At 44.8% G+C, this 24,470-nt stretch overlaps 1 protein-coding gene across 1 annotated transcript in view; it reads right to left on the bottom strand.

Moving 5' to 3' along the window:
• Positions 1 to 21,086, bottom strand: part of LOC140203617 (serine/threonine-protein phosphatase 2A 65 kDa regulatory subunit A beta isoform-like) — a 67,861-nt gene extending 46,775 nt beyond the window's left edge. The window contains exons 1-10 of the mRNA XM_072269665.1: positions 21,018 to 21,086; positions 19,393 to 19,483; positions 19,219 to 19,319; positions 15,591 to 15,823; positions 13,676 to 13,823; positions 10,702 to 10,857; positions 7,377 to 7,491; positions 3,531 to 3,629; positions 2,563 to 2,678; positions 1,102 to 1,162 (exon numbers count right to left, since the gene is read on the bottom strand). Of these exons, the coding sequence (XP_072125766.1) occupies positions 1,102 to 1,162; positions 2,563 to 2,678; positions 3,531 to 3,629; positions 7,377 to 7,491; positions 10,702 to 10,857; positions 13,676 to 13,823; positions 15,591 to 15,823; positions 19,219 to 19,319; positions 19,393 to 19,483; positions 21,018 to 21,086 (1,189 nt within the window). The remainder of the gene's footprint in view (positions 1 to 1,101; positions 1,163 to 2,562; positions 2,679 to 3,530; positions 3,630 to 7,376; positions 7,492 to 10,701; positions 10,858 to 13,675; positions 13,824 to 15,590; positions 15,824 to 19,218; positions 19,320 to 19,392; positions 19,484 to 21,017) is intronic.
• Positions 21,087 to 24,470: the final 3,384 nt, after the last annotated feature.

Consider the following 24,470-nt stretch of genomic DNA (forward strand, 5'->3'; position numbering starts at 1 on the left):
GTACGACAAGATTGCTTGCAGCAGTAATAACTGGGGGGGAGGGGGGCGCCGGTGTTTGAACTATGATGGTATTGGACATTGGACAGGAACCTGGGAGTACAAACTGGGATGAATGCACTCAGAAACACACAATTGAAATGTGGAAGTCGTTTTGGGCTTCACTTGGATGGAGCTCTGCAGAGTTTTGTCCCACTGAGACAGGGAAAGAACAGAAGGGTGAAGGAGCCATGCTTGACAAGAGATGCGCAACAGCTAGTCTAGAAGCATAGGATGCAAAGATCAGCCTGGGCTCCAGAAGGTTACAATGTGGCCAGGGAGGGAGTGAAGAATGGACTTCGGAGAACTAGGAGGGGCCACGAGAAGGACTTGGTGAGTTGGATTCAGGAAAACATACTTGAAAAACAGGAGGATGGCCAGAGTGAGAGTCTGGGCCGGCCAGAGCTAAAAGAGGCAAAATGTTTGGAGTGGAGGACTTTGGGGGAGATCCGCAATGAATACTTTTCTTTAGTAATCACCAGTGTGAGGGACCTTGATGCTTGCGAGGGCAGTGATATGCTACAACATGTTAACATTGAGAAAGAGGATGTTCTGGAATTTTGAAAAGCCCTAGGATAGATAAGTCCCCGGGTGCCAGATGTGATATACCCCAGGGTTACTACGGGAAGCAAGGGAAGAGATTGCTGCACCTTTAGTGACGATCTGGGCATCCTCACTGGCCAGTCCTCACCGGAGGAAGTACCAGATGATTGGAAGTTGGCAAATGTTATTTCCTTGTTCAGGAAAGAGAGTAGGGATGACCCTGGGAATTATGGACCAGTCAGTTTTACTTCACCGGTGGGCAAATTACAGGAGAAGATTCTTACAGACAGGATTTACAAGAAGCATAGTCTGGTTCGGGAGAGTCAGCATGGCTTTGTGAGGGGCATGTCGTGTCTTGAGCCTGACCCAATCCTTTGAGGATGTGACAAAGCACGATGAAGGATTTTTGGTTAGGCACCTGGTAGGGTCACTCAGCATCATGGAAGCACCAGGAAGATGACTTTGACAACTTTGAAGGACTTTCGTTCAACAGAAGTAATGATTCATCAAGGCTATACTCACCGTGATCCACCAGCCACGTCATGCACAAGGAGTTCAACTTCTCATCAAAAAACTCCACTCCCTAAACAGGTTTTGACAATAAAAAGAATGTTGATAAAATAACTCCTCGAATTTCTAGTAGAACATGCCAACTTGCCACATTTGCATTCTAGCCGTCTTCATCTTTCGCTCCTTACCAGTACAGTTTGCTAACTCCTTTGAGCCAATGGTGTGCCAAAGCTTCCAGATTTTTCATGAAGTATATTAAGCACTCTTCGAATGTTGTGGAAGCCCTGCCTTCCCTTACAAATCCATTTTGGTCAGGGTGGACCATTTTTGGCAACAGTGGCTCCAGCCTCCTAGCTAATACCTTACAGAGAATTTTGAGATCATTGTTCAGAAGTGAGATTGACCTATAAGATCCACAAAGGGATGGTGGTTTTCCAGGTTTTAACAGTAGCGTAATTGCTGCCATATTAAGAGAGGGGGCAAGGGATCCAGTGTCAAATAACTCCTGATACATATCAGGCAGAGGTGGTATTAGTTTAGTCTTAAAGATTTTATATATTTCAATCGGAATTTCCATTGGGCCCAGGAGTTTTCCCTCCCTTCATGTTAGTTATAGCTGCAGACAATTCGTTAGCCTCTGAGTTAAACTCCAGCGAGGTCAAGGACGTTTCATCCAGGGGCATAAATTCTAACAAGTCGAGAAATTCCTTTTGTATTTGTGGAGCTGAATCTGAATATTCTGAGCTGTACAGATTTTGGTAAAATCTCAAAAAGATATTGTTTATTTCCTCTGTGACAACCGTTGTCACCCCCTCATCTGATTGTATGGAGTTTATTGCCCTTTCTGTTTGGATCTGTTTGATGTGCAGGCCAAAGGCTCACTTATTATCATGTACAACTCTGAGATTTGTCTTCCCCAGATAGCCATGAAACAAAGAAAAAACATGAAAGTCATTGAATAGCATCCTGATCATCAGCCCCCCCCCCCAAAACCACCCCTCCCTCCACACAGAAAATGGAACAGCAACAACCCCAGCCCACCCCCCGCACAAAAACCAACAGAACATTTTACCCCCAAACACCCTCCCCTCGCACAACAAAATGAAAAGAAACAGGCAATATAAAAACAGAATATAACATCCCTAAGTCTGACAAAGTCCGCAGTCCTTAAACAGGGGTCTAAACCTGATGGTCTAAACCAGGGGTTTCCACCCCTGCTTGGTTAATGGTCAATTAAAAAAAAGGTTGGGAGCCCCAAGTCTAAATTAAGACTACCCATGTCAGTGGGCTACAAGTATAATTGCTACTATCGCACATTTGCTTCTGGTGCAAAAGGAAAGAAGATGTTCAAAGTTATTTCCGTCTTTAAACTAAAGTATCAATTTGATATAGGCAGTCATTTCCATTCTGCAAATCATCCATATGGAAGCATTGCTAATAGACTATAAAAACATTTTAGAATAAACCACCCACCAGCAGCCCTGCAAGCAGAGGCATGTACTCGATTATCGCAAGGCGCACTCTCCGTTTGGCATCTTCTGCTAATTCTACAATGGCTGGCAGGAGAGACTGTGATAACTGGTGAATTCCTGGAAAAGAAACACATAAAATGATTAAATGAAAACCTAGACAGATATCTCAGTCAACACGCACAAAATGCTGGAGGAACTCAGCAGCCCAGGCAGCACCTACAGAAACGTCGACTGTACTGTTCCCCATAGAAGCTGCCTGGCCTGCTGAGTCCCTCCAGCATTTTGTGTGTCTTGTTCGGATTTCCAGCATCTGCAGATTTTCTCTTGTTTGTCATTAGATATCTCAGTCATGTTGCCATCCTGCTCCACATTTTTATGATCCACCTGGTCAGTCACGGATCATTCTTAAATAATTTCTTTTACAGTTTGATATTCTAGTTTATATAAATCATGGAACAGAACCGGCCCTATAACCCACAATGTTATACTTAAATTCCTAATCAAGTGGGCAATCTAATCTACACGATGTCCATATTCTTCTGCTTTCCTCACATTCGTGTGCTTATCTAAACGTCATTAAAAGTCCCCGATATATCTGCCTCCACCATCACTCCAGGCAGCCAACACCATGTTAAAAAACCAGCAACACACACAAGATGCTGGAGGAACTCAGCAGGCCAGGCAGCACCTATGGAGAAAAGGACAGTCGACATTTCTGTCCAAAACCCTTCGGCAGAACTCAGCCCTTTGGGAGAGGGGGAGAGGGGGATGGGACGGGAGAGGGGGATGGGACGGGAGAGGGGGCAAGATGTGACTCATGCTTGGACACTGAGCTTTTCCAGTTACAAGCAGTTCACACTGATAAATGGTGCCTGAATCCTCGTTTCAGGCCCACCCAAAATACTGAGGGACTTTTTCCTGAAGTGAATGAGATGAGTTGCTACATTAATTTTAGATAGACTGTATAACTAGCCAAGAATTTGAGAAGGCATATTACGTTAACATACTGCAAGATGTGACTTATTGTGACAGTCTCCCTGCAATCTACTGGCAAGTTTTCACAGAAATCTGCAAGATAGAGTACTGCATGTTAAGAGAGTTATTCTCAAACAAAACAATGGCCCATGTATTCTGTGCCGATCCATTTAAATTGCCTACTCCCATCAACCTGCATCTGGACCATAGCCCTCAATACCACTACCATCTGCGTACCCATCCAAACTTCTCTTAAACGTTGAAATCGAGCTTGCACGCACCACTTGCGCTGGCAGCTCGTTCCACACTCTCACCACAATGATAAATCAATAAAGTTTAACAGATTAAGCAATTGCTGAAAAGCATCTGCCTTAACATTTGTATCTTCTCAGAAGATAGTGGCAAGAGAAAACATACGTTCTGAAGCACAATTTAAGTCGCACAAGAAAAGCAAGGCCAGCACATACAGTGTAAACATCAAGAGTCAGACAGCACAGGTTCAATTCTGGCACATCTGTACGGTCTCCCTGTGACGGTATGGGTTTCCTTCGAGTGCACATTTCATAAGTTAACTGGTCATTAACTGGTAAATCGTCCCGTGATTAGGTCAGGATTGAATTGGGGGATAGCTGGGCAGTGTGGCTCAGTGTACCTATTCTGCACTGTAATCTTACTAAATAGATATTCAGAGGTATCAAATTGGCCCACTCCTCCTTTATGGTGTCGGCCAAGTTGTTCTGGTGCAAATTAACTCAATGAGTTGGCATTAATGTACCAGCTACTGAAGATGACTGGCAAAGAACTTTGGCAGGCACATCACAATTCACTTGAAACATCTGATTTATGGAAACTGGGCAGGCCAAGACGACTAATGTTGCGATACTTATCCCGGCCAGCTCCCCTTTGCATGAAGACATAATCCATGACTAAACTACCACAATCTGAAAGGCTAAATATAACTCATGCATTCCTTTTCAAAATGCACAATTGGAGCCAGATTTTGTGGATGAAGTGGGTCCATCTGGGAAGCAAACTCACAATATTTCTACCTTTGTCTACTAGCTTGCTTACTTGAAAGTAGGGAATCCACATTACACTACCAAGGACGGTTCATGAAGCAATCCCTTTCGCATCTTCGTTTTACTTCAGAGGCTGTCCTCTCCAATCTGGTGACTCGATTTTGGGCTGATCGGGCACTTTGCTGTTTCCAAGTGCTTCATAAGCCCACGGTTGCCTCCACCTCTCGCCGATTAAAGCGCTGAAGAAGATTGAAATCAAGTCAGGCGCGCAGGGCCAGCGAGTATGCAGTGCCGTCTATCTGCCTCTCGCTGGCTGTGCTGGAGAAGGCGCCAGCTTGTGGCAGCCTCTCACTGGCTGTTCCCAAAGGAAGGGCCTCACGCTCAAGTGAATCTCCCTCTCTCCCCCGATGCTGTCGGCCGATGGTACCTGAGCATGCTTTAATCGAAGTAGATTTCGACTCATTCAGGTTTATGATGTGCTCTAGTTTCTAGTTCCAGTTTATCTCTCTATGTGATGATGCGCTTCTGCAGACACAATCGGTGGACAGTGGTGTGGCTGTGTGGCCCAACATCCACCCCAGTTTCTTTGATGAAAGATCCGATCAAGTGACACGTACACGAGAAAAGATGCAGCTTATTAGGCAGTCAATGATTCCTTAAGGTTGTCATGGCCAGGGGCAGTAATGGGGACAAGCACCCACCACAGACTAAATGCTCCTAATGGCATGCACCTCAAACAGCCTCTCACACCAAGTCCAGCTCCTGGCCTTTGCATGTGGCTTACTGACAGCAGAAGGCAGGTCACTGACACTTCAAAACTGGTCACTTCGGTCAGATGGGGCTCATGGTTAGCAGCTCATCTAGGAAAAGGAAGACTCTGATCTCAAACCTCCAATGCCTTGCGGCTATACCCACTCACAGGAGTAAACCCAGAGGGAAAAATCCAGAGCCGGATTCTCCGAGGCAGTCCTACGTTGAGTTCAACGCTGTCAACCCCTGCGACGCCACTGGTACCAAACTGTATCGGTCTCTGCCGATTCTTTGGATTCATCAGATGCGTGGAGAGGGGGAGCCTGCTACATGGGCAACAGCTTACTCTCCATATCATACTGCCCTGGCTTACGTATCACGTAGACAGCTGCACGTAACATCCATGGTGGACCCTGACCAACGGAGGGCCTCGGGTTAGGCAGTCAGTGGTACAAACGTAAAGAACACCACTCACTCTTTTTCACAATCTCACAACCTTTCAAGACTCTGCACAAGCAATGAAGTGCACTTTGTAAGGAGCAGCCACCATCGAAACATGAAGTCAAGTGGCACACAATTCCTTTCCATTTGCTGTCATCCAGTTCTGGGATCAGATCAGGATGCCAAAGGGGAGGCATGCTGGCATGCTGTTCTCACTTGGAGAAGTGTCACCTGGATATGTGGTACCACATTAAATAGAGTCATAGAAAAGCACAGCGCAGAAAAGGCCCTTTGGCCCCTCTCGTCCATTCTGAACAATTCAAACTGTCTACTCCCATCTGCCTGCACCAGGACCATAACATCCCCCCCGCCCCATATCTGTACTATCCATGTACCTATCCAAACTTCTCTTAAATATTGAAATCAAAACTGCATGGACCACTTGTGCTGGCAGCTCGTTCCATTCTCATGACCCTCTGTGTGAAGAAGTTTCCCCTCATGTTCCCCTTAAATTTGTCACCTTTCACTCTTAACCCATGACCTCTGGTTGTAGTCCAACCCAACCACAGTGGAAAAAACCTGCTTGCATTTATCCCATCCATACCCCCCCATAATATTGTACCTCCATCAAATCTCTTCTCATCTTCTGCATTCTGAAGAATACAGTCCTAACCTATTCAATCTTTCCTTCTTAGTCAGGTCCTCCAGACCAGGCAACATCCTTATAAATTTTCTCTGCATTCTTTCAACCTTGTTTACATCTTTCACAGGAGTTCAAAGTTCAGGGGTGTCCAGGGAAGGGGTCGCACCTCTGGTGAAGGGGCTTGTCGTGTCCATTCCGGGGCAGCTCACTCACCTTTGCTCCCCACCGGACACTCATCTCTCCCCTGTGGCTGCAAGCAGCCATTTGCACGTGACAGCAGTCTCATACTCCGGTGAGATTGGGACAAGCCAGTCCTAGCACGCAAAGTCAGCCTCAGCGGACTGGGCGGGTGCGATCTACAGTAAAGCCCAACGGCCAGGAAGGTGGCTCTGCATCACTCCGTGGAGAACGAGGGGCATGAAAAGACACAGAAAACGTCCTGGTCATCCACTGCAAACAAGAAGACCCCAGTTTCTTCTGGCGCTTGTTCATACCACTGGACCCGGACTTCTGAGGCCAAGAGAGTGGAACTGCCACAGTGCAAAGGCTTTTCCATTTTAAAAACTCTCCCGCACAGGTTTCCTGTCATCGTCGGACAAAATGTGCAACCACCATGTGTACTATACACAACCTTGACATTTGTCTCCTTACAGGCAGCCACAAAGCAAAGGAACCCAACAGAACCCATTAAAAACAGAAAACCATCAATCACACAATGCGCAGGAAAAAAAGACAAATTGAGCAGACAAGAAACGGAAGCAAATAATGTTCAGGACTGCACTGCAAAATGCCAGGTTGTACAGCTGGATCAAAGGCTCATCTCCACTAGGAAACTTACAGGCACAGATTGCAGTGTCATTGCCCAGAACAAGAGTCTATTAATGAAGTAATTGATAGTTGTTTTTGCTGCCAGAAAGTTGTCACTGTGCTTCAGCAACAACATCTTAAACCGGATGGAAAAGACAAGAATGAGAGTTCCCAACCAACCTTTAACTTTGTTGGCCCCAGCTGCTCGCACTTCAGCCTCACAATCTTTCAACAGGTTTTGGAAAGCAGGAACCAGATCATTTTCCGCAATTTCAGGACCCACGGTTTTCTGAAGCTTTAAAGGCAAGAGAAACCAAATGAGTAACAAAGATAGAGCGGGTTTCAATAGCAGCAATCTGTGCATTAACACGTGAACAGAGGAATCACAAAGACAACACCATCTTTCTTTTCCACGCTCGTCTCGCTGCTGCCATCAGATAGAAGGTGCAGGAGCCTCAGGACCCTCACCACCAGGTTCAAGAACAGTTACTACCCCTCAACCATCAGGTAGAAGGTACAGAAGCCTCAGGACCCACACCACCAGGTACAAGAACAGTTATTACCCCTCAACCATCAGGTAGAAGGTGCAGTAGCCTCAGGACTCTCACAACCGGGTTCAAGAACAGTTACTACCCCTCAACCATCAGGCCCTTGAACTACAGGGGATAAGTAGACTTAATCGATTGAGATGTTCCCACAAGCAATGATCTTACTTTAATTACTCTTTATCTTGTTATTTCATACTCTTGTTATTTATTGCTATTTATTTATATTTGCATTTGTACTTTATCTTTTATTGATCCTGTTTACAGTTACTATTCTATAGAAATTGCCGAGTCTGCCCACAGGAAAATGAATCTCAGGGTTGTATGTGGTGACATGTATGTACTCTGAAAATATGAACTTCAAAATTGAAAATCTGAACTGTACCTTAGCTACAGACTTCATTGCAAGATTAGTTTATATGTGATCTTGAGCATAGAAAGTGCATTTTGTGATGGTCTGTCATTAGCAATGATAGCAGAACTTTATAAATACAATAAACTCCGTACCGTTCTAATGCAATTGTTTTCCAATAATGGGTTGGTGCCAATTTCACAAGTGCTCTGGCAACCTTTATCTTGTTCTGGCATATTTCCCCTTCCTTTCCAGTCCTGCTGAAGGGTCTTGGCCCAAAACGTCGACTGTTTATTCACTTCCATAGCTGCAGCCTGACCTGCTGGGTTCCTCCAGCATTTTTGTGTGTGTTACCTTATATGGAGCTTATTTTTGAACACGGGTTAGTTATCGTATAAAGACAGACAATATAACGTCTTTGCCTGTTCCAAGGGTAATAATCCTAAGCTGACAAAATGGCTGTGTTTTCTGTGTGCTTTTGAACACTGGTCCATCTGTAATTTGCTTTAATTTTCGATCAGGTTTACCGTTTTGAATTATTCAACTTTATCATGGGTGGCGGAGTGGAAATACATCTTTACCAAGAGAGGTGTAAGGCGTTCCTTCCCTCCGCTAGCCTGCAGGTCACCCTTGGGCAAGGTGTAGCACCTGCTTAGCCAACCCCACCCCCCCAATCAGGGTCACGTGAAGCCATGGGGTAAGAGGAAAGAAACCCAGAGAAATGTTGCCATTGTGTTCAGATGTTTATCAATGAGTGGATACCTCATGCTCTGGTAAAGAAATAAATGAGTGGGGAGAAAAAGAGAATGGTTAGATAAATGGTGTCCATTTAGAAGCAGCAATCTTTAGTGTTACCCAGGTAAAACAGCTGTAATGATCTATCCTTGATAGTATATCCACAGATAAACCAGCTGCTTCAGTACAGATTTTACACTCATACAGAACAGAAAGATTTAATCTCAATGCTTTGGGGTGGGACCGGAATTTCCTGGCCTTAAGAGACAGAATTTTAAATTTTTAAAGAAAGGCAAAGTTGAGAAAATATTGTCGTTGATGGCTCTGAATCCGAAAGTATGGTACACAGACAACAACGTGAGCAATTGTAATCAGCTAATTTCTCAGGTCAAAAAAAACAACTAAATAATGTTATTTAATCATTAAATAATGCTTCTTAATTGTTAAATAATGTTAACCTGATCGTTAATGTTTGCAATTAACCTGTGTAGGCAATGTGCCTTTATTTTGAGGATTTGTATTACATTGTGGTGAGAAAAGCACGGAGATTTCAGTTGATCCGAGTGTTTTCCCAGGCTGGGAAAGTCTAAGACTAAAGGGCATAGATTTAATTGGAGACACAGAACAGAACAAGCTGTTCTGGCCCTTCAAACTGCACCGCCAGTAACCCACCAACTTGTGCAACAATCTACAATGACCCTTTAACATACTAACCGGAATGCTTTTGGACTGTGCGAGGAAACCGGAGCACCAGGAGGAAGCCTGAGGCAACAAGTTTTATACTGAGAACAAAGACCATCTGGTTCAAAAACTATAAACACACAGGAGATTCTGCAGATGCTGGAAACCCAGCACAAAATACTGGAGGAACTCAGCGGGCCAGGCAGCATCTATGGAAATGAAATAAACAGTCGATCTTTCGGGCCAAGACTGCTCTTCAGGGCTATAAATCTGCCGATGACACAACTATTGTTGGCAGAATTTCAGATGGTGACAAGGAGCCGAAGAGGAGTGAGATAGATCAGCTGGTTGAGTGGTGTGGCAACAATCTGGCACTTTGTCAGTAAGACCAAGGAACTGATTGTGGACCAGAGGAAGGTGAAGTTGAATCACAACCTCCCTACCCCATACCCGGTCTGTGTGAAGTCAGCAGTGGGAAGGAACCAGCAAAGTCCAGTCCATCAAAATTTTAATTAAATTAATTAATTCATGTACTACATCACAAAATTTACCACAATGACAGTAAAACCAAGGAACTGATTGTGGACGTCAGGAAGGGGAAGTCGAGGGAACACACGTCAGTCCTAATCAAGGGGACTGTGGAAAGGGTGAGTAATTTCAAGTTCCTGAGTGTCAAAGTCTCTGAGGATCGTCCTGGCTTTTCAACCTTTCGGCTCATTTTTAAACAGAACTGAAGTTCCCCTTAACTTCCTCCAGTCAAAAGTGAAAAATATCAGTGTCATCAACCTGTGCACGTGCTGAATCCCCAGATCCCTGGCACTATGCCAACAAGTTTGTTCTAAACCCCTGTCACAGGATTATCCTTCAGATACACTGAAAAAGATCTGAGCTCAATTCAGACCAACTTTGTTCTATTTCAGATCCATGTTTAAAAACAGGCTAATTAAATGAATCTGGAAAGAAACCTCAGCACCTTTTGGCATGTCAGTCAATTATATTAAAAATACACAGGTGCTTGATTTAATGATTTTTTAAAACTATATTAGAGGAACTAATCGTGTTTTCATGACTTTTGACAGAATCAGAAGGGATTCCAACTGGAACAGAAAACTTAAAGACTAGTTTTAAAACATAAATGCACCATACCATCATACCAAAGAAATGCACTTTGTGCTTTAGCAATAACACGTACTTCAGAAAATTTGTCTGCCACCACATAGCGAACACGCCAGGATTTATCGTCCATTGCCTGCCGGAGGGTCAGCATCACCAACGCTTCCAGGTCTTCCTGGGGCAGCAGCTGGGCTATGCTCACACAAGCCTCAACTGCCAACAGCCTCACCGAATCCTGTGAAAAAGATGTTCAAACCGGGATTGAGCTGGTTCTTCATTAAAAAACAAAATTAATTTACTGAAGTTAACATTAGGAAGAACTAATCTCATCAAAAAAATCATAAAAATAAATACTGACAATATAACAATTGTTTCCCAGATGATATCCGTTCAGATCACCTAGAACGTAGCAACAGGTTTCATTACTTTGCAATGTGTGCTGGAATCTTCCCAGGATACAAGTACTGGAGTGTATCAACATGCAACCTTTGATGGAAGCATTCCTTGGATTAGTATATTAGCAAATGTCATGACAGAGCAAAAATTTATTGATGAATCAATTTTCTTTCTCCTGCTCTTGAAGCACCACTCTCTGCTCAGTGAATCTCCAAGCTAATCACCCAAGTGGTCACTTTTCACCGTAGGATATAGGAGCTGAATTAGGCCATTTGGCCCATCGAGTCTGCTCTGTCATTTCATCATGGTTGATCCATTTCACCTTCAGCCCAATCTCCTGCCTTCTCCCCATATCCCTTCATCGAAACATGGAAATCTACAGCACTTTACAGGCCATCCGGCCCCAAAGTTGTGCAGACCAAGTAACCTACTCAAGAAACTGCCTAGAATTTCCCTACCGCATAGCCCTCTATTTTTCTAAGCTCCATGTACCTATCTAAGAGTCTCTTAAAAAACCCTACTGTATCCACCTCTACCACCTTTGTTGTCAGTGCATTCCACACACCCACCACTCTCTAGGTGAGAAACTTACCTCTGATGTCTCCCTTATACCTACTTTCAAGCACCTTAAAACTATGCCCCCTCATGTTAGCCATTTCAGCCCTGGGAAAAAGCCTCCGGCTATCCACACGATTAATACCTCTCATCATCTTATATGCTTCAACCAGGTCACTTCTCATGCCCTGACTAATCAAGAATCTATCAACCTCTCTGCCCTGAATATACCCAATGACTTTGCCTCTGTGACAATGAATTCCACAGATTCTCTGGATAAGGAAATCCTTCCTCATCTCCATTCTAATTGGATAAACCTCTGCTCTGAGATTGCTTCCTCTGGTCTTAGGCTGTCCCACCATAGAAAACATCCTCCCCATATCCACTCTAGAGGCCTTTTAGTATTTGACAGGTTGCAATGAGATCCCTCCCCCTCATTCTTCTGAATTCAAATGAGTACAGGCACAGAGCCATCGAACGCTCCTCGTACGACAAGCCTTTCAATCCTGGAATCAGTTTCGTGACCCTCCTTTGTACCCACTCCTGTCTTGGCACACCCTTTGTTAGATAAGGGGCCCAAAACTACCTTCAATATTCCAAGTGAAGCCTTATAAAATGTGAACATTACACCCTTGTTTTCATATGCTAGCCATCATTGGTGGGGTCTGAACCTGAAGCAAGTGTGAACATCTCCTTGGCTACAGATGTGAAGGTTTATTTCCAGGAGTCACTGGACAGTAACCAGAAGAGAAGCTTACTCAACACCAAGGAGCACACGTCCAACCGTTAACCAGAAGCTAGGTGAGGGTCAAAGTGTCCATCCCAGCTCCCCTTCAGCGTACCATTTCTGTACGACTCTGGCTCCTTAGTACACGAGTATACTGCGGACTGCGTCAAGCCTTTTGCCCGGGATACTTTAGGTTGGAGGAATATGAAAGGACACACACTGATTAAACAGTTCGCTCTTCAGGCAAAAGCCTCAAGATAACCACCTTCTTGGAGGAGCATCTCCAGCTGGAGTACTGGAATGGTGTAATCATGTCGATAGATTGACAGGCACCGCTTCCATCTGCTGTGGACAAAGGAACTTTATAAAGCAGGGGCTCCCAACCTGGGGCCCCTCGGTTGATGGCAGGGGGTCGATGGCGTAAAAGAGGGTTGTGAACCCCGGTTACAAAGGTGAACAGATGGTGCAGACTACGACAACAGAAACTTTGCAAGCAGGAAGTGGCATTAACAAGGCGTAGCATATTGAGTACGTAGACATATTAACCAGACGCAACTCAGTTCTTTGCCACGGACACACCATCCGTACTAATCTTTCCCACTTCCAGCTCATCCATACAGTAAAATGCAAGTGGTAATGTTGGGGGGGAGGTGTGAAATCATGCAATTGCTCCAGTGAGCGGAATGACAGACAGCCTGTGACCGGAATGAGCCAAGTGCTCTCCGTTATTTCACACACTGCCATGACGTGTGGGATACAGAGGCTCCTCAGTACAAGCAATTGATACACATGTGACTTAAAGCCAAGGTGACAGCAGCAGCTTCAGCAAGATAAATCATGACAAGCCATGGGGAATAAGATCACCTTTCTTCACTATAATCCACGCTTCCCTCATCCACGTCACCTGCATTCCCACCCCACAAGCCTTTCCAGCGCATCAGTGTCTGTAGCCCCCACCAGCCACAATAGACTCCTAGACTAATCTCAATCCCCCGCTATCTGCAAGGGGCCTCTGCCACTAATCACACCCCACTTTCCCCACCCCACCCTTCAGGGTTCCACGCCACTCATTCATCCTCGCCGCTCTCCCCGAAAGCAAGACAAGGTCTACACTCGCCCATTTGCCTCCGTTCAGGGCTGCAAACAGTTCTTGCAGGCGAAGCGGTGCTTTCCTCTCGGGGCTATTCGCTGTATCTGGAGCTCCTGCCGTGGCCTCCTCGACATCGGAGGACCAACACAGATGGGGTTGGGGAGGGGGCGGTTCTTCATCGAGCACCTTCTCTGGGTCCGCTGAGACAGCCGGGGTATCCCAATGGTCACCCACTTCAATTCGACTTCCCGCTGCCACCCCAGTGTCTGCTCTACAACTACATACCTGCTCATCAGAAGCCAGGGAAGTGAAGAGGGGTATAATGTCACTTTTCAAAAACTCCAGCTCCACAACCTTTGCAAATTCACCCAACTTTGATGCTGCTGCCTGGCGGACCACTGGTGTGTCATCTGAGCACAAGCTGTGGAAAAGTCTGCAGAAAAAATAAAATTAAAGGTCACATAGGAGTAGTCGCCCATTGATGCAGAACTTAACAATTCGCAAGCAGAAATACAAGCACTAAAAATTGACATTTTTGCAATTAATGTTTCTAAATCAGAAGCTACTAAAATATTTTGCTAAACCCATCATCATTATGTGCTGTGTCATATGCTATGGGTGGTCACGGTCTTTCCATGACCCTGATTGTTCTCCGTAAAGTTTTCTACAGAAGTGGTTTGACATTTCCGCCTTCTGGGCAGTGTGTGTCTTTACAAGGTGGGTGACCCCCAGCCCATTATCAATACACTTCAGAAACTGTCTACCTGGCGTCAGGGGTCGCATAACCAGGACTTGTGATCTGCACCGGCTGCTCATCCACCACCTGACCCCATGGCTTCACCTGACCCTGATCGGGGCGGGGGCAGTGGGGAGGGGTTGATGGTATCGAAGCAGGAGCTACACCTTGCCCAAGGGTGGCCTGCAGACCAGCAGAAGGAAGCCTTACACCTCCTTTGGTAGAGACGCATCTCCACCACACCACCCAAAAATCCAATATTTGTGGTATTCAGATTTTATCCTGAGAAATACTTCAAGATAGCAACAGAATATAGAAATTTACTGCACATTACAGACCCTTCAGCCCACAATGTTGTGCTGACCACGTAACCTACTCTAGAAGCTGCCTAGAATTTCCCCACCATACAGCCCTGTCTTTTTCTGAAACAACTGACTGTATCTGAAAGTTTACACAAATGACGCCACAAAAAATTTTAATTCAGGGAGTAAAGCGGCTGGAAGTGAACCCCAGATGTGGGACTCCTGCACTTGGAGCAGAACAGAGCCATTGGTTGTGGACTGCAGGGGCACACAGTTACCAAAGCAACCTTCTCGTCCGACAAAACTCAAACACCTCCGAACAAGTGAAATCCTCTGCGCGCCAGATTAATCAAAATGGCCCTGAAGCAGAGCAACAGGCTTGACAAGACACGGCTCTCAAAAAGAGCACGCCTTTGTAAATGACAAGGCCACTTCAACCCCACAGCCGAGAGTAAGCGATGAGCACCACTCGACTATGATGCACCTCGGCTTTTGCTCCTTCCTCACTAAAAACACACAAAAAACCTTCAGTTTATGTCATTAAAAACAAAAATGCCGCACTTTCTGTGCTATTTTGGGGCTGATTATTCTCTAAACTAGAAACTTCTACCCACTCAGTTAAAACAATGTCCCGTCCACCATGGTGGTAGCATGTTATCGTCAATAAAACCAAATTATACTGAAATTGGGTGGCAGGAAGGAAATACGTCCCTGCCAAAGGAGGTGTAAGGCACTCCTTCCCTCCACTAGCCTGCAGGTCACCCTAGGGCAAGGTGTAGCACCCGCTTAGCCTCCCCGATCAGGACTACGTGAAGCCGTGGGAGCAGGTGGTGGACGGTTGTATGAGCAGCAGGTGCAGATCTCAACTCCTGACACTGACACCAGGCAGACAGTCTCGGAAGCGTATTGATAATGGGCTGGGGGTCACCCGTCTTGTAAAGACACACGCTGCCCAGAAAGAAGGCGATGGCAAACCACTTCTGTAGAAAACTTCGCCAAGAACAATCATGTCCACGGAAAGACCCACGATCGCCCACACCATACGACACGGTACATCATGAGCGATACTACAGGATGTAGATTTTCTACAATAATACAGTAATATTCCTAGCTAACTTCTATCATGTTCATTTGCAGCATTCCAAGGGAGGAAAGTACTTACTGACGCAGCTCGGTCTTTACAGAGCTGGATACCCGAGGGTAGCAGACACTGAAAAGGCTGCATGCCGAAGTCCTGGACGTGAACCAGTCACCACAAGTCAGGCGCTTGACCAGTGGCACAAAGTGGACTTCTAGGTCTGCAGGAGAGTGCTCGTGTGAGATGGCTCGCAGTGAATCGATGGCTTTATCTCGTACTACCGATTTTTCCACCGTTGCCAGGTTCTCCAAGGGAGGCTGATTAGTGGGAAAGAATTAAACTGAAACACATCTTCGTTTTACTCTACTTCTAAGAAACACAATATTTAGAAACAATCTTTAAGATAAATTCTTAAATTGCTGAGAATTAAGAATTCTCATAAAGAAAATGAGACAGAGAAACATTTAAAGGCAGAACAATATACAGCCGTGCTGGAGGACAAAACACAAACTATCAAAAACTGTATAAATCAAAGGACATATTTTCTCAATCACAGAAATTCTGAAGGTTCCTAACCCAGAAAACACTGTACTAATATTAAATAAATGGAAATTATACTGACACGTCCCTAATTATCAGCAATTACTATTTCGTCTTCACATTAAGTACCAATAATTGTTCAGCCTATGAGGTTTTAATATGCAAATAAACATGAAGCTGCCTGTCATAATAATTTTGCCAAAGTTTGAGGGAAGCCCATGGTCATCCACTTTGTAGGAAGAAATAAAAGTGTAAACTACTTTCTAAATTGGGAGAAAATTCAAGAATCTGAGGTGCAAAGGGACTTGGGAGTCCTTGTGCAGCATTCACTAAAGGTTAACTTGCAGGCTGAGGAAGGCAAATGCAATGTTAGCAGTCATTTCCAGAGGACTAGAATATAAAAGCAGGGATGTAATGTTAAGGTTTTATAATGTATTGGTGAGGCATCATTTAGAGTATTATGAGGAGATTTGGGCCCCTCATCTCAGAAAGGAGGTGCTGACATTGTGCAGAGTTTAAAGGAGATTCACAAAATAATACTGGGAATGGAAGGCTTGTCACGTGAGGAGCGTTTGATGGCTCTGGGCCTGTACTCGCTGGAGTTCAGAAGAATGAGAAGAGACCTCATTGAAACCTATCAAATGTTGGAAGGTCTGAATAGAGTGGATGTGGAGAGGATGTTTCCTATGGCAGGGGAGTCTAAGGCTAGAGGACGCAGCCCCAGAATAGAGGGATATGCTTTTAGAATGAAAATGATGAGGAATTTCTTCAGCCAGAGGGTGGTGAATATGTGGAATTCTGTGCCACAGGTGGCTGTGGAGATCAAGTCATTGGGTATATTTAAGGCAGAGATTGATAGGTTCTTGATAGGTTCATGGCATCAAAGGTTACTGGGAGAAGACTGGGGAGTGGGGCAGAGGAGGGGAAAAAAGATCAGCCATGATTGAAAGACAAATTGATAAGACTCTTGATTAATCGCAGCATGAAAGGATACAGGGAGAAGGCAGGAGATTGGGGCTGAGAGGGGAAAATGGATCGATGGGCCAAATAGCCTAACTCTGCACCTATATCTTAATAGAACTATTCAAACAACAACTGTGCCCACGTTTCAGTTTAGAATTGCAGGCATCACAGGGGCTCCGAGAAAACGTTTCTGAATTGCTATTTTCTGTAATACAAAGCCACGCCATCTCAGCGTTCTTCAAGAAACACTGCTAAGAGTTTGTGATATTTTATATACAGCCTCCATCCACACATGAGCGAATTGGATTCCTTACGTAAATGCTTTAAGAATTCTCTGCCTGTACTCGCAGGTAATTTTACACAAAAAGAAAACAGTTTTGAAAGGAGTATCAATACAAAAAGAACGTACACACTCTATATGCAACATACTGACGCTGAAATGTCTAATTTGGAACCACTGCAAACAATAAAGTAAAACACGGAACAGTACAGTACAGAAACAGGCCATTCGGCCCACAATGTTGTGCTGAACCAGCTAAAAAGAAAACAAAAACCACCAAGAACTGATCCCTCCTACCTACACAATGTCCATCTCCCTCCATCTTTCTCATACCCATGTGCCTATCCAAAAGTCTCTGAAAAGCCTCTACCATCATACCAGTCAATGTATTCCAGGCATCCACCACTCTGATGGTAAAAAAACTTACCCCTCACATCCCCCTTGAACCTACCTACCCACTCTCACCTTCAATGCATACCTCTGGTATTAGACATTTAAATCCAGGGAAACAGATACTCTTCTCTACTTTATCCATGCACATGCTTCTCATAGTCTTACAAACCTCTATCAGATCTCCCCTCGGCCTCCAGCGCTTCAGAGAAAACAACATAAGTTTATCCAGCTCTCATGATCGCATGTCCTCTAAACCAGGCAACATTCTGGCGAACCTCTTCTGCATCGACTCCAAAGCCCCAACATCTTTCCTATAGTGGGACAATCAGAACTGCATGCAATACTCCAGACGTGGCCTACCCAGAGTCTGATAAAGTTGCAGCACTTCCTCTAAAGCAGGCAGCATCCTGGTTAGACCTCATTGATCGAGCTGCTTTGGTAGTTTCATAAATTGAGTTCGTTATTTTAATTCCGAATTGTCCTATGATGAACTGATCACTGAAAATCATTTTAATTTGAACTATGCCCTGTAATAGCCTGAGGCCCTCGTTATTTAATTTCAGAATCTTGTTCCCCATTGCGGGTATTTAAAACCAATACAATTATGTTATTTTAAATAAATATTTAATGCGTAGGCCCATTGCATCCGGGCATTAAAATCTGTGTTTTGTTTCCCCCAGTTGGGCTCATGTTGAACGTATATTTGGTCAATACAGAGCAGAGGTTTCAGTGTTTGGGGGACGGTATCAGTCCATGTACATTTTCCAACAGGCTGCGCGGGTGAACCTGGATCAGGGGTAGAGTAACTACACTTCACTGCAGCAATTCTCAATGAAACACCCCTCCAATATTTCAACCAGGTCCTGAAGAAGGGTCTCGGCCAGAAACATCGACCGCTTACTCTTTTCCACAGACGCTGCCTGAGCTGCTGAGTTCCTCCAGCGTTTTGTGAGAGTTGCTTTGGATTTCCAGCATCTGCAGACTTTCTCCTGCCTACAAATGTGTTGGGGTGGCACAAAGCCTCATCTGCCTCAAAGATTTTATTGCAAACAATAAAAGCAGAGAGGGTTCTGTATGTGTCCATTTACCCCTCATTCAAGCAACCCATCATAACAAAGAAAGATTACAGGGACATTGCCGGGTCTACAGGACCTGAGTTACAGGGAAAGATTGAATATGTTAGGACTTCTTTAACTTGGAACATAGAAGATTGCAAAGAGATATGACAGAAGGAGACAAGATTATGAGGGGTTTAGATAGGGTAAATGCAAGCAGTCATTGTCCACTGAGGTTGGATGAGACTGCAGCTAGAGGTCATGGGTTAAGGGTGAAAGGTGAAATGTTTAAGGGGAACATGTGCTGAACTTTTCTATGACTAATTATTAAGTCATTTACTTTATCATTGCCTGTGGTACCCTGCTGCTTTGAGAATCATCTTCTGGAAATTAACCTTTATTAAGACAGTAATACCACTTCAATGGCATTAACCGCGTGTCCGTCTTGTGCAGTGCTTTGTAAATGTACGTCCGCTCTTACCAGCAAACAGTGAACATACTCCGGTCCGCCAACGAGCACCGTGAAGCTCCCTAGTTGCTCTGCTAATGCCAGCAGTGCCTCGTCTTCATCGAAAATGGTGTCTGCATCGAGACGAGAAATCAGTGGCAAGGCGACTCTGAGAGGCAGCTCAACCACACGCAGCTTTGTACCTACCAGTCAGAAGTGGGAGCAGCTCATTCCGGGTACGCTCTACCCCCAAGGCCAAGGCAGTTGTGGACAGTTGCTTTATGTTGTTCAACCGTAACTGGGGAAAGGAAAGAAATGAAATTGATCAATGCCATCCAACCCTGAACAGAATTCTGGAAAAAAAAAGATATTTTGCTTAAACTATGCTGCAATCAAAAATACACCACTGTAACAATTGTTGTAACAATTAAATGCAGGTAATGGCGAACAGAACAGAAACCCATAGCAGAAAGCATTATTTCCAGAGCAGAGTGAGGTTATTGTTGTGACAGAAAGATTGGATCTCACGATTTAGCGATTCAATCCATTTCTTGCTTGGGCATTGTTGTGTATGTGGCCGGGTTACACAATAAAACTATAAATAAAAATGCTGGAGACTGGAGCCAAGTTAACAGGGTTTTTCTCACTGACGGAACCCGAACTGAACACAGATATACAGATCAATACGCGCCTAATAGCGCATGCTCAATAACGCGTTACTACGACATAAAATAGTCCCATGTTATACAGTAGGCTATATAGTACAGGCATAATTCATTAGTACAGTTGATGAGGTTGAGTAATAACACTGGCCACTCCACTGGGCACCGCACAACATTATTCTCATCAGCACAAGTCCTGAGCCCAGTCAGTAAAAGGTTTCTCCTTCTACAGGTGCCAAGCCTCTGCTTTGGTCACCCATTTCCATGAATACAGGACCATAATTCACTGAACGTGGTGCCATGGGTAGATATGGTCATGAAGAAAGCTTCTGGCACCTTGGCCTTCGTAAATCAAGGTAAGTTTGGATGTTATGTTGAATTTCTATAAGACAGTAGTAAGACCTAATTTGGAGTGTCGTGTGCAGTTTCAGCTGCCGACCCACAGGAAAGATGTCAGTAAAGTTGAAAGAGTACAGAGGAGATTTATAAGGATGGTGCCAGGACTGGAGGACCTGAGTTATGAGGGAAGATTGAATAGGTTAGGCCCTTATTCCTTGATACATAGAAGATTGAGAGGAGATTTGACAGAGGTATGAGGGATCTAGGGTAAATGCAAGCAGACTTTTTCCACTGAGGTTGGGTGGGACTACAACCAGAGGCCATGGTTTAAGGGTGAAAGGTGAGAGGTTTAAGGGGAACATGAGGGGGAATTTCTTCACTCAGAAGGTGGTGAGCGTGTGGAATGAGCTGCCAGCACAAGTAGTGGATGCGAGCTCGATTGAATTGACTTTATTACCAACATCCTTCATACACACGAGTAAAAATCTTTATGTTGCATCTCCGTCTAAATGTGCAATTTATAATGAATAGTATGTATGTATGGTTCACAGTAATGTTAACTGCTAAGGCTATTAAAGTGGCTTCTCTGTAATGTTAACTGCTAAGGCTAATGTAATATCTTCCCTGTAATGCTAACTGCTGATGTAATGGTTTCTCTGTAGCTGTGATGTTTGGGTTATAACTACAGATAATGGGGAACTAACCAATGGGAGACATGTTATTCTATCTTGTATGTTTGGAAACTGAGTTGGTACACAGGCTTTCGGGTGAGGCGAGCGAAGAGGAAGGACAAGTGTGGGGAGCGCTCGGTGGTCACAGGACGGCATATACGGGAATTCGAGGGTCCGGAGGTTGCCGGCGGTTCTGCGGAGGTCGTTTATGGAAGAACCCCAGATGCATGAGCTCCAACAATTTTTGTGCACAAATTGATAACTTTAATAAGAGCGGCACCTTTGTCTTTTATAACTGGGGAGAGACAACCTAATGCACTATTGAATGCTACATACTTTTCAAAGACTTGTGAACGTCAGAAGCAATATAGCAATGCAAAGGGCCTTAAGAATAAGTTGAGGGTGGTATGAAGGATCTTCCAGCAATGGAACAGAAACAAAACGAATAAAGCTAGATCAAGTCCTTTGAATAACCATATACTTAATTTCTTCAACAATTTTCCAAATTAAACAATAAATATTGTGGATAGCAAATTGATTTTGGAGTAGTATATACATAGAACTTTCTTATTTCCCTAATCAAAGACTGGCAGGACAGTCAAGGTAAGAAGGTATAACAATAATCTTACCTCTAGTTTTTTAATGAGTCTGGCCTCCTGTGCCTTCAATCTCTCCTTCTGATACTTTTCATGTACTTCCTTCAAATTGTCTACAATAGATCTCTTGTCAGATGCTGTCTCTGTTAGGGATGCAATCAAATCAAAGTTATAATAGGTAGTAGCTTCCAATTCAACCAATTATTTATCATTCAAGATATACACCTCAGCAGGGAGAAATCAACTAACAATTTTATTTAGTTTCTATTCATTTATTGCTATCTGAAGCTTAAGTTTCCAATTAAAATCCATCTGATTCAATGCAGTAATATCTGCCAGAATTAAATGGAAACTCTCACATACCATTTTGTTTTGCTTATCACACATGTACTGAGAGCCCCAGTCTTAGAACACATACCGACTAACACATGTAGGGTTCTTGGTAATGTTAACTGCTAAGGCTAATGAAATGGCATCTCTGTAATGCTAACTGCTGATGTAATAGTTTGTCTGTAGCTGCGATATTTGGGTTTTAACTACAGATAACAGGGAACTAACCAAATGAGAGACACATTATTCTATCTTGTTTGTCTGGGAACCGAGCTTTTGCGGTTTTTCGGTCGAGGCGAGTGAGGAGGTAGAACGAGTGTGGGAAGTGCTCGGTGATCACCGAATGGAGTCTACGGGAATTCGAGGGTCCAGCGGTTGGCAACGTTTCGGCGGAGGTCATTGAGGAGGAACACCGGAGGCGTGAGCTCCAACGATTTTTGTGCACAAACTGTTAACTTTAACAAGAGTGGCATCTTTGTCTTTTATATTTGGTTTCTCTACTAACCACACAACAAAATAAGAGATATAAAGTGTAATCACTTAATAGCTAGATAGAATTGGGGACCACGTGGCCGAGGCCCCAGACTGTGATTACTCTGCGCTCATTCTTGGGGTTCTGTGGTTGGTATCGGAGATCCGTGAAGGGCTATGCCAAAGTGAGTCACCCCTTGAACCAGCTTCAGTGTGGTTACCCTCCCTTGGGGAAGAAAGGGAAAGGGAAAAGGGGACGGGAGGTTGGAGAATATCTAAACCCATCGGAGCCCTTTCAACAGATGCAAAATGCGAGGAGGCTTTTCAGTCGCTGAAAGAGTTGCTGACCCAGACACCGGTGCTGGCTTTTGCAGAGCCCCGACTACCGTATGTTGTATCAGGATCAGGGCACCGGGTTGAGGCCTGTGGTGTTCATCAGCTGGAGCTTGTTGCCCTCTGAGAGAAACTCTCCCACCCACAAGTTGGAATTTGTGGCGTTGAAATGGGCAGCGGTGGATAAGCTGAGTGACTGTCTCTCTGGAGCCAAGTTTGAGGTGAGGACGGACAACAATCCCCTCACTTACATCCTGACCTTGGCGAAACTGGATGCCACAGATGGTTGGCGGCCTTGTCGGTATATGATTTCAGCCTGAAGTACCGGCTGGGGAGCCGGAACATTGATGCAGATGCTTTGTCCCGACGGGTGCATGAGGGACTGGACATGGACGAGGAGTGGGAGAGTGTTCCTGCCCCTGGGGTGAAGGCCATGTGTCAGTTTGCCATCACCGTGAAGGCCGAGGAAAAGGAAAGGGCAGATCGAGCAGTGGATCATTTGGGGGCTTCTGATGACACCCTACCTCCAGTTTACTGTAACCTGACTGTTCTGAAGAGCAAGCAGCTGCCGGAATTGAGTTCTGGAGGAGTGGCAGCTGCTCGGTGAGATGATCCGGGCACTGGCACTATTTGGCATGTATTTGGAAAGGGGGATATGGCGCAGGCAGAGAAGACAAAACCAGCTTCAGTACCTCCATTACTGAGAGAATAGCCTCGTTTGAAGTTAAAGAACCAAATTTTATACCGGCCACGTCAGCCCCGGACCGACCTCGGCCTTGCCAGCTGGTTCTGCCTGAGAAGTATCGGAGCATTGCGTTGAGGTCACTTCATGATGATTCTGGACATTTGGGGGTGGAAAAGACCTATGGTTTTTCTGGCCCTGAATGAAGTTGGAGGTTGAAGAGGACTGCAAGTCGTGCATTCGCTGCATACGCTGGAAGACACTGCCTGTGCAGGCAGCTCCTTTGTCATACCTGCAGAGTGCAGGGCTCCTGGACCTGGTGTGTATGGATTTCCTGTCTATAGAACCCGATGCCAGCAACACGGCCAATGTCTTAGTCATCACGGACCACTACACTGGATATGCTCAGGCTTTTCCTCCCAAGGACCAGAAGGCGACTATGGTGGCAAAAGTGTTATGGGAGAAGTATTTCATGCATTATGGCCTTCCCCAGGTGGATACATAGTGACCAGGGATGGGACTTCGAGAGTAGACTCATCTACGAGTTACTGGGCATGCTGGGAGTTGAGAAATTGAGGACCATGCCCTATCACCTGCAGAGCAATCCCCAGCCTGAGAGGTTTAAGCTTGGGCCCCTGGATATCAGCAAGGAGAGCAGGTGGAGTTAACATATCGGGCATCTGGTTCACTGTACCCGAAATGAAGCTACTGCGTACACGCCATATGCAGGAAGCCAAGGCGTTACTAGTGAAGGCTTGAAACATGGATTGTCCCATATAACTGCTGAAAAGGCATGTTTAATTGGGGCCCATGCAACTGTCCGAGGCTACACCTTTAGTTTGGAGAAAGTGGGAGAAACCCAAGTCAAACTTGAGAGTAAGAACTAGTTCTACCAGGTGAGGAAAGATGGTGATGAAGGGGAACTGATAAGGTCTGTTGTCTAGAAAGAAGCAGAACATTAAGGACTTCCTGGAAGGGGATGAAAACGTATAAACACTAAATCCACAGTGAAAATAAAGTGATCTGGGCCAGGCAACTGTAAGTGATTGAAGTGATGGAGAGATGACAGACCAGATAATGTTCTAAGTGTCGGTTGCCAGAAAAACATTGGCAAGAACTCGAGGAAGAATACTTCCTACTTCTTTTTAAAATTAGGACAACATTATTTGTTACATTGATAAAACCAGACAGGCTTCTGAAT

The sequence above is a fragment of the Mobula birostris genome, chromosome 10, assembly GCF_030028105.1.
Source record: "Mobula birostris isolate sMobBir1 chromosome 10, sMobBir1.hap1, whole genome shotgun sequence".
Lineage (NCBI taxonomy): Eukaryota > Metazoa > Chordata > Chondrichthyes > Myliobatiformes > Myliobatidae > Mobula > Mobula birostris.